The following is a 15805-nucleotide window of genomic DNA, read 5'->3' as shown; positions in this document are numbered from 1 at the left end:
AAGACTCTGAGATCATGATTCCGAGATCATGACTTGAGCTGAAACCCAGAGTCCGGAGGCCCAACGAACTGAGCCACCCAGGTATCTCTGTCAGTTTCTTGAAAAATTAAACACTTATACGACCCAGCCATTCCACTCCTAGATATTATCCAAGATAAATGAAAACAACCCACATAAGGACTTGCATATGAATGCCATAGCAGCTTTATTTATAGTAGCCCCAAAGTAGAAACAACCCAAATGTCTATCCACAGGTGAACGGATAAACAAAATGAGATATACAAATGATGGTATATTTCTTAGCAATAAAAAGGAACAGACTAGTGATACACACTACAATGTGGATAACTCTCAAAATCATTATGCTGAAAGAAGCTAGACAAAAAGGATACTTCCTGTATTATTCCAATTATATAACATTGTAGAAATGCAAATTAGTTTATAGTGTTAGGAAGCAGATCGGTTGATTGTTGCCTAGAGTGAGGGAGAGATGGACTGCAAATAGGCACTTTAGAAACTTATGATAAAAATGTTCTGTATCTTAATTGTGGTGGTTCACAGGTGTGTGCATCTGTCCCACCAATCAAAGTGTACACTATAAAAGAAGATAGTTATTGCACATAAATTATACCTCAATAAAATTAAGAACAAGAATTAAATGAAAGAAGCAAGAGACATGAATCTAGACACTTGGAGAGAAAGTAATGTTGATGCTGAGTACATGTTATTCTGAACAAAATTTACAATATAACACCATCCTCATCTCTTGTGCATTAGCTAAAAAAGAAATAGAGCTACCTGAAACATTTCGGTATTAATTCATTTCCAAGGTGATGATCAGGTTGCTTTTAATAGAAAAAAGAGATCATTTATCATAAACAATTACTAATGATGTTGAGCATTTCCTCCATTTATTAGCTGTTTACATGGCTCATCACATGGCCTGGGAGCTCCTCAGAGACAAGGCCGGTATCTTTTCTTTCTCTACCCCCAGCCTAGCACAGTTTGATATTTACTAAATGGAATTTTATTAAAATTGAAGTGAATGGTCTTAATTCGTTCTCATAACCCTTTGGAGACGTGAATATTATTACTTCTTACTGATGAACGCAAGACGCAAAGCTTGAGTAATTTGCAGTCACAAAACTAAATGGCAGAAGTAGGACTATAATCCAGGCTTTCTGATTCTAACCCATAGATTTACTGAAATTGTCCTCTGTCCGCTCCAGGGATGTCTGCCTGGGCCCTATCTTCCTCAGGATATCAACTGATTATTTTAAATGAATTTAAAGTTAGCTAAGGGTCAACCTCCGCTGGGCGCATGCGTCCCTTCCTTTTCCCACGGTGTAAAGAGACACCACCTCGCTTCCTTCCGCCTTGACGCCTTTTGGCACCAGCGACTCGCCGTTGCCCAGGCTGCAGCGTTCACTAGTTGAGGTGATGGCGACTGGGACACCAGATTCGCAAGCGCGATTCGGTCAGTCTGTGAAGGGGCTCCTTACAGAGAAGGTGAACACCTGTGGTACGGACGTGATCGCGCTCACCAAGCAGGTGCTGAAAGGCTCCCGGAGCTCCGAGGTGAGCTGGGAGTGGACTTTATGGCCCAATATCCCGGGGCCCCGAGTCCTCCATAGCTGTGAGAGGGGGATCGCATTACCTCCTGGGAATTGTAGGCTGTGAGCCGCTCCCTGAGAGAAGAGCTCGTTTGCGAAGGGCGCGTGTTGCATTCTGGGATGTGTAGTCTCTGGGGGATTAGCGATATAGGGAGGGGGGTAAAAACGGGATTGTGGGAATCTGCTTTAAAGCAGAGATTGCTGCAGGACGGCGGATAAGATAGTGGTCCTAGCCAGTTCATAATTTGTTTCATGGCGTTCCTTTTTTCTGGCCCCCAAATTCCGCATGGTTTTGCCCTCAACATCCCAGATTCCTTTCACACTTTTGTGCATCGTCTTTGGATTTGTTCTTTTCTGATTTGTCTTTCTGGTCACATCTTGGTTTTCTGTTTATTAGATTAGCTTTCTCCTTTGCCTCGATTTCCCCTTCATTCTGTAGCTGGTTCCGTGAATGGAGTTATAGGATGGCTTTTCACACCAGAAAGCTTTATGTATGTACAACGTGTCTCCAAAAAAAGTCGTATTTATTGTACTCTTAGATATTCACCCACGAGAAATGAAAATATATGTCCACACAAAGACTTGTACATGTGCATAACCCCATTATCCGTGATAGGGTCAACCTGGAAACGACCCAAATGTCCGTTGACAAATGAATGGACAAACAAAATGGTTCTGATGACTGAGCCATTCCACTCCTAGGTTTTTACCCAAGAGAAATGGTAACATGCCTCTCATTTTGTTAGTAAGCCGACCACATACATAACATATTATCTAAGAGTTCCTGTTTTGGTTTCTTTAAAGTGGAACAACATCTTGAATACACCTGAGAAACAATCTGAATACAAAGTCTTTTTAGATCTTTGTGAACTTCTGTAGAACTTGATCATTATCTTGCTCATAATTAACTCAATGGCAGTGTGACTTAGTGCTCATCTTCAACAAGTATTGCTTATTTTCAACTTAGTTTTCATAATAATATCAACTCTCTCTTTTAACTCATATTTCATCAGTCTCTATGTAATTGCAGTAACAAGCATAATATGGCCACAAGCTTTTGGACTTGTATATGGGTATTCATAGCAGCTTCATTCAGATTAGTTTAGGATCCAGTAGAATTGTCTTTACAGAATCATCTTTTATGTTATGTCCTTAGCTTGTATTGGTAGTGACTACAAGAAATAACCATATGAAGAAGGTGTTTGCATTTACCATAACACTATTGTTGAAGTCACCGATTTGGTGATCCCAAGTATGTTTTGTGTGAGGTCACACATGATATACTCATTTTAGGATTCAGTATCAGAGGAAAGTTCTTCTCTTTTTGAGGAATTGTTATGTTGCCTTTTACCAAATAAGAATTCTGCAAATACCCTGAAACAAATAATATGTTATATGTTAATAAACAAAAAAGAATTATGCAAATGAGGGGCACCTGGGTGGCTCAATCAGTTAAGCGTCTGCCTTCCACTCAGGTCATGATGCTGGAGTCATGGGATTGAGTCCCCTTTAGGGCTCCTTGCCAAACGGGGAGCCTGCTTCTCCCTCTGCCTGCCACTCCTTCTGCCTGTGCACACACACCCTCTCTGACAAATAAATAAATAAAATCTTAAAAAAAAAGAATTATGCAAATGCAAGTGTTTCACTTTTTGTCTTGGTTGCACAGAAGTTCCCCTTACATCAGTTTTAGTGGTAGACACATTTACTTCCTTCTCCTTTTAATGACTTTTAGATTCTGTTTCTATTTTTTTAAAAAAAATGTGTGGTATAAATTGCCTTCAGTCTTTTTGTAGGAGAAACAACGTATAAATATATAAATTTAAAAAAATAGTGTTCATAGTTAACCACCAGTATGTATTGAACATTCATATTCATTCTAATAAACTTAACTTTTGTTGAGCATCTACTACGTGCGGGACACTGCTGTGTTTTATGTAGCTTAATTTGTTAAATCTTTGCACTTACTAATAGAGGAGGTATGTTTCTTACATAGAAGATACGAAGAGGGAATTTAATTTTTCCAAGGTTACAATGTAGCAAGGAAGGGGTAGAACGAGGATTCAAACCTAGGCAGACTGGTTCTAGGCTCATAATCTTGGGCACCACCTCTCATACTAACTGGTTTAGTGACCCAAAAGCCATGGTGTCACCGTTGACTGCCCTAATGTCACTTGTTCCTTTCTCTTCCTCCTTGTGTATTTTTCACATGAGATTCTTCTGGAGTAGATTTAGATTGGCTGTTCAGTAAATGGTGTGGATTGAGTTAAACTGAAATTGTTCCACCTTTCTGGGAGGGTTGACACATGATCTCTCAGTTCTCTGACTTTTGTCTTTTTATTGGATCTCTTACATGGTACTTATCACATACCATATTGACTTTTCCTGTAGTTACTTATGTATTTTTGCCATTTCCTTTACTAGACTTTAGATTATTTGGAGTGTCTTTTTGATTTTCTTTTTTTTTTTTTGTAGCATATATCAGTACTGTACTTTATTCCTTTTTAAGACTGAATAATATTCCATTGTATGTATATACGACATTTTGTTTATCCATTCATTTGGTGATGGAGATTTGTGTTGTTTCCACCTTTTGACTTTGTGAATATGCTGCAGTAGACATTTATATATAAATACCTATTTGGGACCCTGCTTCCAGTTATTTTGGGTAATTGCTGAATTGCAATTGCAGTTGCAATTGCAGTAAGTCTATGTTTAATTTTTTGAGGAACCACTGTACTGTTTAGCACAATGGGTGTACCATTTTACGTTGCCAGCAAATGCACCAGCGTCCCAGATACTTCACATCATGGACAACATTTGTCATTTTCCATTTTAATCATAGCCATCCTGATAGGTATAAACTGGTACCTCCAAGTGGTTTTGATTTGCATTTCCCCAGACACTAGTGATGTTGAGCATTGTTCTTGTTCTTACTGGCCATTTGTATATCTTTGGAGATATGTCTATGAAGGTCCATTGTCCATGTCCAAATTGGACTTTTTGTTGTTGAGTTCTTTTGTTGTTGTAGGAGTTCTTCACATATTCTGAATGTTAATCTGTTATCAGATATTATTTGCACATATTTTCTCCCATTCTGTGAGTTTCCCTTTCATTTTCTTGATAGTGTTCTGAGTTCAGAGAGCTGAATCTCCTAGAGAAAAAATGTCTCAAGTGTTAACAGTTTATTTCACACAACAGTGTCTGCTTCTGGTTTTTTGGGGTCTAGTGGCAATTGTCTTCTCCAGGAGGGTATACTTTCTTTCTATTCCTTAGACTTTCTTCTCCAGCTTTTTAAAAAAAATTTATTTATTTGCGGGGGGCAGAGAGTGAGGGAGAAGCAGGCTCCCCACCTGAGCAGGGAGCCTGACATGGGGCTCGATCCCGGGACCCCAGGATCATAATCTGAGGTAAAGGCAGACACTTAACAGGCTGAGCCACCCAGGTGCCCCAAGCTTTTCTTTTTTTCTTTTATTTATTTTTAATTCAATTTAATTTTATTATGTTAGTCACCATACAATACATCATTAGTTTTTGATGTAGTGATCCATGATTCATTGTTTTCATATAACACGCGGTGCTCCATGCAGTACGTGCCCTCCTTAATTCCCATCACCCAGCTAACCCATACTTCCACCCCCCCTCCCCTCTAAAACCCTCAGTTTGCTTCTCAGAGTCCACAGTCTCTCATGGTTCATCTCTTCCTCCGATTCCCCCCGCTTCATTTTTCCTTTCCTTCTCCTAATGTCCTCCATGTTATTCCTTATGTTCCACAGATAAGTGAAACCATGTGATAATTGACTTTCTCTGCTTGACTTATTTCACTTAGCATAATCTCCTCCAGTCCCATCCATGTTGATGTAAAAGTTGGGTATTCATCCTTTCTGATGGCTGAGTACTATTCCATTGTATATATGGACCACATCTTCTTTATCCATTCGTCTGTTGAAGGGCATCTCGGCTCTTTCCACAGTTTGGCTATTGCGGACATTGCTGCTATGAACATTGGGGTGCCTATGGCCCTTCTTTTCACTACATCTGTGTCTTTGGGGTAAATACCCAGTAGTGCAATTGCTGGGTCATAGGGTAGTTCTATTTTTAATTTTTTGAGGATCCTCCACACTGTTTTCCAAAGTGGCTGTACCAACTTGCATTCCTACCAATAGTGTAAGAGGGTTCCCTTTTCTCCACAACCTTTCCAACATTTGTTGTTTCTTGCCTTGTCAATTTTTGCCATTCTAACTGGTGTAAGGTGGTATCTCAATGTGGTTTTGATTTGAATTTCCCTGATGGCTAATGATGATGAAAATTTTTCAATGACATTTTTCAAAGTGCTGGAAAAACAATCCTAAAATTTGTATGGGATCAGAAAAGACCCTGAATTGCCAAGGAAATGTTGAAAAAGAAAATCAAAGTTGGGGGCATCACGTTGCCTGATTTCAAGCTATATTACAAAGAAGTGATCACTAAGACAGCATGGTACTGGCACAAAAACAGACATATAGACTAATGGAACAGAAGAGAGAGCCCAGATACGGACCCTCAACTCTATGGTCAAATAATCTTTGTTCAAGCTTTTCTTTTTTTAAAGATTTTATTTATTTATTTGTCAGAGAGAGAGAGAGAGAGAGAGCTGCGCGCACGCACAAGGAGGGGGAGTGGCAGGCAGAGGGGGAAGCAGGCTCCTGCTGAGCAGGGAGCCCAACCTGGGGCTTGATTCCAGGACCCTGGGATCATGACCCGAGCTAAAGGCAGACACTTAACTGACTGAGCCACACAGGCTTCCTCTTCTCCAGCTTTTTGAGTTGTTATTGGTGTGACCCAAATTGTCCCAAAGCCACAGGGCACCTCCCTGGGGTTAGTCCTGAAGGAAAGGAAGCTCTTGGTCTCATTGTGGACAGGGAGCCTGATTTTTAGTTTGAATCCTTCTTAGTCCGTAGAACATTGCTTCTCTTTTCACCAGTCTCCATGTGGCTGTTTTGTTTGATTAGCTGACAATTTCCATGTGTAAAGCTCTCCTTCCATGGGATTCATTTAACAAATATTATTGTCTGCTATGTGCCATGAACTATTCTAGGTATAAGGGAGAGGATGGTACACAAAACTAGGTCCCCGTACTTAGGGAGCTTACATTTTAGTGAAGAGACAGACAAACAAATGAAACAAAAAATCAGGTGGTAGTAAATATCATGAAGAAAAACTAAGCTGGGAGTAGAGAGTGATGAAAGGGTTTTCCTTAAATAGGGTGGTCAGGGAAGGGCCCTCTAATGAGGGGACATTGAGGCAGACACTTGAATGAAGTGAGAGAGCAGGCCACATGGACGTCTGGAGGCAGAGTGCTCCAAGTAGAAGAAATGGCAAATGCACAGGCCTTGAGATGGGAATGTGGACAGGGTGTGCAAGGAGGCCAGTATGGCTGGAGCACCAAGTGGGGAAGAGCATGCCAACCTTGTGCCCACAGCACAATGAATGCATGTGACCCCCATGCACCTCCAGTCGAGTTGTGTGCTGAGTAAAGGGTCTGTTGTGTGTGGGTTTTTTTTTTTTTTTTAGGGTCCATTGTGTTTTACCTTACACCTGTGTTTATGCTTGCTATTTTAACTACATTACTTAATGCAATAATATGGACAATGATGAACTAGAATGAAAACACAAAGAGGGTTGGTATTGCTATGAAAACAAAGTTGAAAAATCTTGTTGAAGATGAGGAGCGAACAAATAACAACGTAGTAACAGTACCTGTTGAAGATGAGGAGCTAAGATTGCTATTGACTTACTTATGAGCAAAGCAATAGTAAAAGCCTAGGGGGAAATACTCAAGATGTTGTTCTGCTTTAAAGAAACCCAACCCAGACATCTTAGATGATATGTGATGTGTGTGGTTGGTTTATGCAAGAAAATGATGCAAAATGCCAATGGATACATCTGTCATCAAAGCAGGGCCTTGGCCCAGCATTGCAACAGCTCCTGCATTCCAGGAATCACGAGTCTCCTTGAGTCTATCTTTGAAATGATCACCCACCCCTACCCCCCTTTTTAACGGCCACTCCTGTGGCTCAGGCCACTTTCATTGCTTGCCTAGACTATGGCAGTGTTCTCCCAACCAATCTCTGCCTTCAGTTCCTGCTCCAGTCCATTCTGCTTGCCACGCTTCTAAAACAGTAAATCTGATCATGCCCAATCTTTAGGTCTCTGCTAGAAGTCACTTCTTTTCGGAAGCCCTCCCTGAACACCTGCCCCTGTAATGGGGCAGACACCCGACTCCCCATGCTGCCTGGTTATCTGGTGCTTCCCCATCGGCAGTTACCACAAGGATTGTAGTGCCTGTGTCCTCTTTGTAACACCAGATTGTGAGCTCTGTGAAGACAGGGGTTGTGTCTCTTCCTGGCATATTGTCAGCACTGAATAAATATTTGTTAACTGAATTAATGCATGAGGAAGATTCTTTTGGAACCTTTTCTTTCTACCATCAGTTTGTCAGTCACCATCTCCCATCTATAGGACTTTGGAGTTTGCCACTTAAAAGTGGCCACAAGGAGGAAATAGGCACTCTGATACATTGTGGGTGGGAATATGGAATGGTATAACCCCAGTAAGACCCTCTCATCCAGCAATCATAGTCATAATTCTATGAGTCTATCCCAAAGATATGCTAGCAAAAAGACACAAAGATATATAAGGTATTTTTTTGTAGCACTACCTCTAATAGCAAAGACTGCAAATAGCCCCAAAGTCTGGTTGAATTATCTTACAGGGACATCTATACACACAGTGCTCTGCAGCCATAAGACAGCAATGTGCAGATTCAGTATTTACTGCAATCTATTTCAGCATATCTTGTCAAGTGAAAATAGCAGTGTGTGGTGTGGAAGAGTGCAGGTAGTAGCTTACATTTTAAGTAAGGGGGGGCAGATTATGTATGGCCACTTTTAAAAAGACACAATAGAAAGGTAAGTTATTTATTTATTTTTAATTAAGTAGGTTCCATGCCCAACGTGGGGCTTGAACTCAAGACCGTGAGATCAAGAGTCACATGCTGTACTGCCTGAGCCAATCAGGTGCCCCTAAAAAAATATTTATGCATAGGGGAGAGAGAATGGGGAAGGGAAGGGACAGGGATGGAAGGTCTTATTTTACTGTCTCAACATTAGAAGCACATAAAGGTTTATAAATGAAAATAGTTGCCGCAGGGGAGATTATCTGGGGGCTGTAGCAGTGACGGTATTCCTGGTAAATATGAGGTCATCGGTCCCCTTTTCATCAGAATCTCTCTGACCCAAGGGAACAGGGACAATGGGTAGGACACACAGTAACTCCCCTTCCATGGTTGGACTTTAATGTCTGCCAGGAGCCGGGTGTGACCGTAGGCCAGAAACCTCTCTCGATCTCCTCTTGCCTCCTAACTCTGCAGTTCCAGAGCCCTTGATTTCTCAAAAAGTAGCCTTTGGAGCAGATGTTGAGCCCATGCCAGCACCGCCACAGTGACACTGAATTTGGATTTTCAACGTGAACAAATAGGAGATTATCCTCTGTTAAATTTGGAGCATTTGTGGTTGTATGGGGGAGGGGAGGAGAGAGGGTGGTGGTATAACAGCTGCAGAGAGATTACAGGAAGTTTGCAGATTTTGATCATTACCACTTTATTTTTGTCTTCCAGCTGCTAGGTCAGGCAGCTCGAAACATGGTCCTGCAGGAAGATGCCATCTTGCACTCAGAAGATGTAAGAAACAATTTCTTTTGTGATTTGGGTTTTATTTACATAATTTGTGTGGCTACAGGGAAGTGGAATGTTCTCTTTGTCTGTTTTTTTGTTTTGTTTTGTTTTAATGCAGAGTTTAAGGAAAATGGCGATAATAACAACACACCTTCAATACCAGTGAGTATGCCTTCTGCAGTGCCGGCTTGCTGCAAAGTCACATTCCGCAGGCTGCCCCCTCTTGCCTTTGTGCTTCAGCACACTTTCCTGTGAAGGCAGGAGTTGGGAGTAAAGGTGGGGTTAGTCAAGAAGGAGCTCCTTCTGGAAAAGATGGCGGTGACTGCAGAAGCTGAAGTATGGGTGAGATCAAGAGCAGGGACTGCCTTTTGTGAGCCTCTCTGTGTTCATTTGGGGGCTCCTTACAGGGAGAGACTATGAGCCGCAGGAGGGCAGGGCCCATGCCAGGACCATGCTCGCACAGTGCTCGGCACTGAGTAGACACTTAATCAATATTTGTTGACAACCTGTGCCCAAGGTCTCTCCTGGGGAGTCTGCGCTTTCACTAGGGAATCAAGTGTAACTGTGACCTGCATCCTCTAGTTCCCCCATTTAACCCAGCCCTAGCTACGTAGAAATGATCCAGGAGATTCTGAAATACAGAGAACCCTTTCTCTGTTATAATTTTGAATACAATTATAATTAGCTTTTCATTGTATTTCATTTTGCTTTATATCTTATATAGTTGATATGACTTATGTACCTATTGGAAATGTATGATTGAGAATTTAACTCTTGATATTTAAACAGCTAAATGTTCATTCTTGGGGTGTGTGCATATCAGGTGTGTGACCATTAGATTCCACGTACCCAAGCTGAATGTGAGCCATGCATACAGTTTATGGTACTGCCTCCCTCAGTCTGATAGAGTATCATTAGTTCTTCAGGTTTAGAGTCCATCTTCTTAGCAACTCTGCACTCAGATAGTGAACAGAGCTTCAAGAGCACAGTCTTAAGCTAGAATGGACAGAAATACAGAACGTGACATAAGCCGGAAATTTGTTCTGCCTGCAAATTTCTAACCATAAGTCGCACTAGTTTTCTGAGATTTTTTATCTTTATTTTCCTCTTTCCCTTTCTGATTTAGGCAAGAAGCTATTCAGAAGAAGTAAGTAACCCCAAAGGTAGGGGAGTCGGGGGACCAACTGAAGCAGGCTACAGGGAATTATACTTTTGGGCCTAGAATCAATGTGAAACTGTAGCTGATATATGCCCTTAAATTGACATATACTCTGGGATAGCTCATTTGGGATATAAAGAAAACAGTACAGTTGACCCTTGAACAATAAAAGTTTGAACTACACGGTTCCACTTATACACAGATTTTTTTTTTTTTATAAATGCAGTATAGTATTGCAAATGTATTTTCTCTTCCTTATGATTTTCTTAACATTTTTTCCTCTAGCTTAGTTTAAGAGTGTAGTATATAATACATATAACATACAAATTATGTAAATATGTGTGAATTGACTGTTTCTGTTATCAGTAAGGCTTCTGGTCAACAGTAGGCTATTAGTAAAGTTTTGGGGGAGTTAGGTTATACACAGATTTTGACTGTGTGGGGCGTCAGCGCCTGTAACCTTCATGTTGTACAAGGGTCAACTGTATATTTCAAAGGCATGCAGTAAGTTAATTCACTGCTAGTAAAGGCTTTCTAAAAATTATAGGGTGTAGATGCCTAACTTAAGGAATAGAAAAACCTTACATGTTGGTAATATTCATTAAGCAAATGTGCTAAAGTCGTTAAGCAGTCTTGTTTTTTTGAGTGGATTAAATCTGTCCCTTACAATATTGGGTACACTAATTGGCTTTACAAACCTTTTTTTCATAGTTTAAACTTCTGGAACTGTAGTGGACCAATATAAATTTTGATTTAGCTTCAGAAGTATTTATGCATTAAAGTACAAATTGTACCAAGAGATTTTTATTGCTCATGTCAGATAAACTTTACCTCTGTTCTAATTTCTAGTGTTGAACAGTCTTCTGATCTACAGGACCAGTTGAATCATCTGTTGAAATAGAGCAGCTTGTAAGAGGGAAAAGCACTTCTTTGCCTGACACTGAGAAGGAAATATTTTATTCAGCTACTGTCCTATGGGTTTGATTTTCCATTTTCTTCTCCAAAAGTTAAGTTAGAAAAGATTTATGATGGTGTGCAGTTTCTCCTGAAGAGAAGCTAGGTGGTTGAATTTTGGAAGTACTTCTCGAAGCAGACTAACCCATGCTCTTAGTGAATTTTTAAATGCTCTGTTTAGTTTGATGTAAAAGCAAAATTAAAGAGGTCTTAGTTTTTTCCATAGAACTTTTATATATGTCAAGAGCTATATCATCTAACTGTGATTCTTAAGCAAATGCTGAATAATGTTTTAAATTCAGAAATACGGCTTCTATTGTGAAAACAGGAATGATTAATATTCTTTTTAAAGACTTTTTTTCTTTTAATCATACATTCAGGAAATTTCATGGTCACAGAATGGTGATAGGTAATATCTGTTCTTTTCTATTAACTCAGAGGAGATATTTATTTTATTCATTGTAGCAAATTCCTAAATGAAAATTAGGCAAATGGTATCATATCTGGCCTGCTGCAACCTCCTGCCTTGACCTGCATTCCTAGTTTCTTTGTTGTGACTCTTGATTAGTTGGCCTTGGGTTCATTTTGTAATTTTGCTAGTCATCAGCAGATTCACTTGTAGAACATTATTGCCAAATGCAAAGGCAGTTGAATTACCAGGAATGATTGCAGTGTAGGGTTGTGCCATGGTGAAAACCTTATGTTTTCAGTTATTTGCCCATGTTCATTTAATTTATCTTGCTAAAAGACATTACCTTTGAATGTTTTTGTTTGAATTTTAAATGGGACTCCATTGTGTTCTAGGTCATTTCTTATCACTAAAGAATTAGGAGAAAGCTGACATAAGAAAATGGTGTTTTCAGTGAAAGAAAAAAGCAAATAAGAGTCCAATTTAATTCATATTGTATATCATCAAGTCGACTAATCATATTAGATTGTATTGTAGATAAATACAACCTAATTATGCCTATACACATTAACTTAAGGTAAAAGAAAAAACTAGGTATGAAGGAATTCAGTTATGCATTCCTTTTATAAACTCTCATTACACTTATTAAATGTAAATGGGCTCAATTCACCTTCAAAAAGAAGGGTCTGGAAACTTCTGGAACTGTAGTGGACCAATATTGACAGCAAATGTTAGCAAATTGACAGCACATGTTAGCAATTGACAGCAAATGTTAGCAAACATTACTATCACTGTTGCTGTTCAGCATTTTGCTGGAGGCCATGTCTAGTGCAGAAGTTAAAAATAAGTATAGCTAATGGGGCGCCTGGGTGGCTCAGTCAGTTAAGCATCTGCCTTGGCGCTGGTCACAATCCCAGGGTCCTGGGATCGAGCCCCGTGTCAGGCTCCCTGCTCAGTGGGGAAGCCTGCTTCTCCCTTTCCGCCTGTCTGTGGCTCACCCTGCTTGTGCTCTCTTTCTGTCAAATGAATAAATAAATAAAATCTTAAAAAAAAATAAGTATAGCTATTAGCAACAAAGAGACAAAATTATTATCATATTGTAGGATTATCTGCTTAGAAAATCCAAGGACTGATTTTTTTAAAAGGGTCATCAATTTAGAAAACAAAAAGTTCAATCATCCAAGTATACAAGATGCAAAGAAATACCTAACATGACATTTGTAAAAAAATTAAAAATTAAAATAAAGGTATTGTCTAAGTTTTCCTCATCATGCTGGAACAAATATTAAAGTAGCAGTGATTGCTTACGTTATAACTGATAAATTTCACCACAAAATTTTAATGGTAAATATAAAATTTACATTAAATAATGAAAACCTAGTAGTACTAAATTTAGTCATTTTAAAGAATAGAATGCCAAAAAACATGGAAGAAAAATAGTCAGAAATGCATGAATAGTCAGAAATGTATACATAATTTGATACTATATCTCTTGTAGAAATAAATGGGCTAGATAGAATTAAATGGTGATCAAACATGGAAATAAAAAATACTTCTTTAAATAACATCTGGGTTGTAGAGAATATGTTGAAGGATAATATTTTTAAAATAGTGAAAATTCAAATTCTGTGCAAGAAAATTTATGTGATAATACAGCAATATTTTAAAGCAGTACTATAAAGAAAAAAAATCGTGCTTTAAATCTCTATAGGGAAAAGGGTGTTTTCTTTTTTTAAGGGGTTTGTGGTTAGAACTTAGGGAAGAAATCAAAATAGAATAAGAAAGCCAAGCATGAGTGATAAAAATTTGAAAAAATATGTGATATCATTAATTGGTTCTTACAGATTAAATTGGTAAAGTATTGGGTCACTTGGCTGGCTCAGTTGGTGAAGCATGTGACTCTTGATCTTGGGGTTGTAAGTTCAAGCCCCACGTTGGGTGTGGAGATTACTTAAAAATAAAATCTTAAAAAAGAAGTTAAATTGGTAAAGTGTCAGCTCAATCTAAAAGTACAGATTAGTAAATTTATAATTGAAATGGAGATAATAAATCACTTAGATTTTAAAAGCATGATCTGTCAGCTTAATTCTAAAAATTTAATTACAAGTATCAAAATGTCCGCCTCCTTTGAAGATATAATATCACAAAACTGATATTTAAAAGACAATATGTCCAGGGGGACCTGGCTGGCTCAGTCGGAAGAGCATGCGACTCTTGATCTTGGGGTTGTGAGTTTGAGCCCCATGTTGGGCCTAGAGCTTACTTAAAAATTAAAAAAAAAAGTCATTTGCCTGTGATAGCTTTCCTGAGAATTTTCTAAACTGTCAGAGAACTTCCATATACTCCCAAAGTATAGAAAACAGTGGTAAGATACCCAGTTCATTTGCTGAAGTAAATATGACTTTCATTTTTATTTTTATTTATTTAAAGATTTTATTTTTAAGTAATCACTACACCCAACATGGGGCTTAAACTTACAACCCCGAGGTTAAGAGTTACATGCTCTACTGACTGGGCCAGCCAGGTGCACCTATGACTTTCATTTTTTTTTTTGAATATTTATTTATTCATTTGAGAGCAAGAGAGCATGATAGCACATGCATGCGAGTGAGTTGGGGGTAGGGACAGAGGGAGAAGCAGACTCCTTGCTGAGCAGGGAGCACACTCAATCCCAGGATCCTGAGATCATGACCTTAGCCAGAGGTAGATGCTTAGCCGACTGAGCCACCCAGGTGCCCCATTTTTAAAATCTTTTAAAGATTTTATTTATCATTTTTAAAAATTAAAAGCGAAATAACATAAGAAAATTTAGGAGATTCTTATTCATTAACATAGATGAAAAATCCTAATAAAATCTCAGAAAAATTGAATAGAGAAATATTTTTGAAGAATTGCTAAAATAATTCCAGAATTGCAAAGTTGATGTAACAGCTGCAAAACACATTATCTTACATTAATAAGAAACATTAAATCATATATCACTGTAACATACACCAAAAAGACATTTGAAAAAATTAACTTCAATTTCTAATTAAAACTAAAAAAAAAGGAAAAGAAAAAATTTTCTTTCTGAAGAGTTCTTTCTAAAGAACCAACATAGAATATTTGGTGAAGAAGAAAGAATCATAGAATCCCAGAATCTTAGCTCTGTATCGGGCCTCAAAAATGACTGAATTCTGGCCCCATGTTTTACAGATGAGAAAACATAGTGAGGGACATCACATAACTTACCCAAAGTTACTGAGTTTGGTGATAGGTCTTTTGAGTACTAGTCTAGCTCTCTATTTAATCTGTTACTTTACTTATAAATAGAAACATGGGTGCTACTTGTCATTTCTAGTATTTAATGCAATACAAAAAAAAGGATCTTGGAAGTAACTGAATCCAATGTATTTACCCCTGCCACTGCATCTCTAGCAAGTAAACATCTAGCTGGTCATCTGGCTTCTGCTTGAATGCTTCCAGTTGGGGAATCCTTTACTTAGAGATGCTGGCCATTTTGGAAAGCTCTACTTCTTTAAAGATTGTCTGTGTACTGAACCACAATCTGCCTTTCTGGACCATTCTGTAATTGTAGCTTTCAAGGTGGGATATGTGGAGGTATGCACAAGGCCACCCTTGGAGGTAAGGGAAGAAAATAATGAAAATATCTGTGTATGTTTACTTAGCTTTTGCTAATAGTTAAAATATGACTTGATATGAGAGCTCTAATTTGGTCTACATAGCATACTGATCTATACAGCATGCCTGTCATTTAGAATGGGTGATCTTAAAAGCACAAAAACCCCTGTGGCTGGTGCACTGATCAATCAGAATGAATGATGGCTACAGGCAATCTGGTCCAGAATCAGCTCTGTACACTAGATACCTGATGGAAAACTGGAAATCACTCAATTAAAGTTGATGGTGGTTTGCTTTATTGTGGTTTATCCATGTGTGGTTATGTGGATTTTAGGTTT

The 15805-nt window shown here is 38.7% G+C and overlaps 2 protein-coding genes across 2 annotated transcripts in view; both read left to right on the top strand.

Moving 5' to 3' along the window:
• The first annotated feature begins 1398 nt into the window (after positions 1 to 1398).
• BORCS7 (BLOC-1 related complex subunit 7) lies at positions 1399 to 15765 on the top strand. The gene is made up of 5 exons (XM_025881097.2): positions 1399 to 1578; positions 9268 to 9330; positions 9443 to 9486; positions 10451 to 10471; positions 11333 to 15765. The coding sequence occupies exons 1-5, from the start codon at positions 1441 to 1443 to the stop codon at positions 11382 to 11384; spliced, it is 318 nt and encodes a 105-aa protein (XP_025736882.1). The 5' UTR covers positions 1399 to 1440; the 3' UTR covers positions 11385 to 15765.
• AS3MT (arsenite methyltransferase) overlaps positions 10451 to 15805 on the top strand; it is a 34457-nt gene continuing 29102 nt past the window's right edge. Inside the window, exon 1 of the mRNA XM_073904255.1 lies at positions 10451 to 10471. Within this exon, the coding sequence (XP_073760356.1) occupies position 10471 (1 nt within the window). The 5' untranslated portion in view covers positions 10451 to 10470. The remainder of the gene's footprint in view (positions 10472 to 15805) is intronic.

The sequence above is a fragment of the Callorhinus ursinus genome, unplaced genomic scaffold (assembly GCF_003265705.2).
Source record: "Callorhinus ursinus isolate GAN/ISIS: 27379988/994484 unplaced genomic scaffold, GSC_fseal_2.0 scaffold20, whole genome shotgun sequence".
NCBI lineage: Eukaryota > Metazoa > Chordata > Mammalia > Carnivora > Otariidae > Callorhinus > Callorhinus ursinus.
Note: the sequence above shows the minus strand (reverse complement) of the source record. Positions and strands in the feature narration are given on the sequence as shown.

Excerpts from the sequence above, each read along its gene's own strand:
- BORCS7 (XM_025881097.2), top strand. The coding sequence starts at position 1,441 with ATGGCGACTGGGACACCAGATTCGCAAGCGCGATTCGGTCAGTCTGTG. Across the intron at positions 1,579-9,267 it reads AAGGCTCCCGGAGCTCCGAG|CTGCTAGGTCAGGCAGCTCG; the intron begins GTGAGCTGGGAG and ends TTTGTCTTCCAG. Across the intron at positions 10,472-11,332 it reads CAAGAAGCTATTCAGAAGAA|TGTTGAACAGTCTTCTGATC; the intron begins GTAAGTAACCCC and ends TCTAATTTCTAG.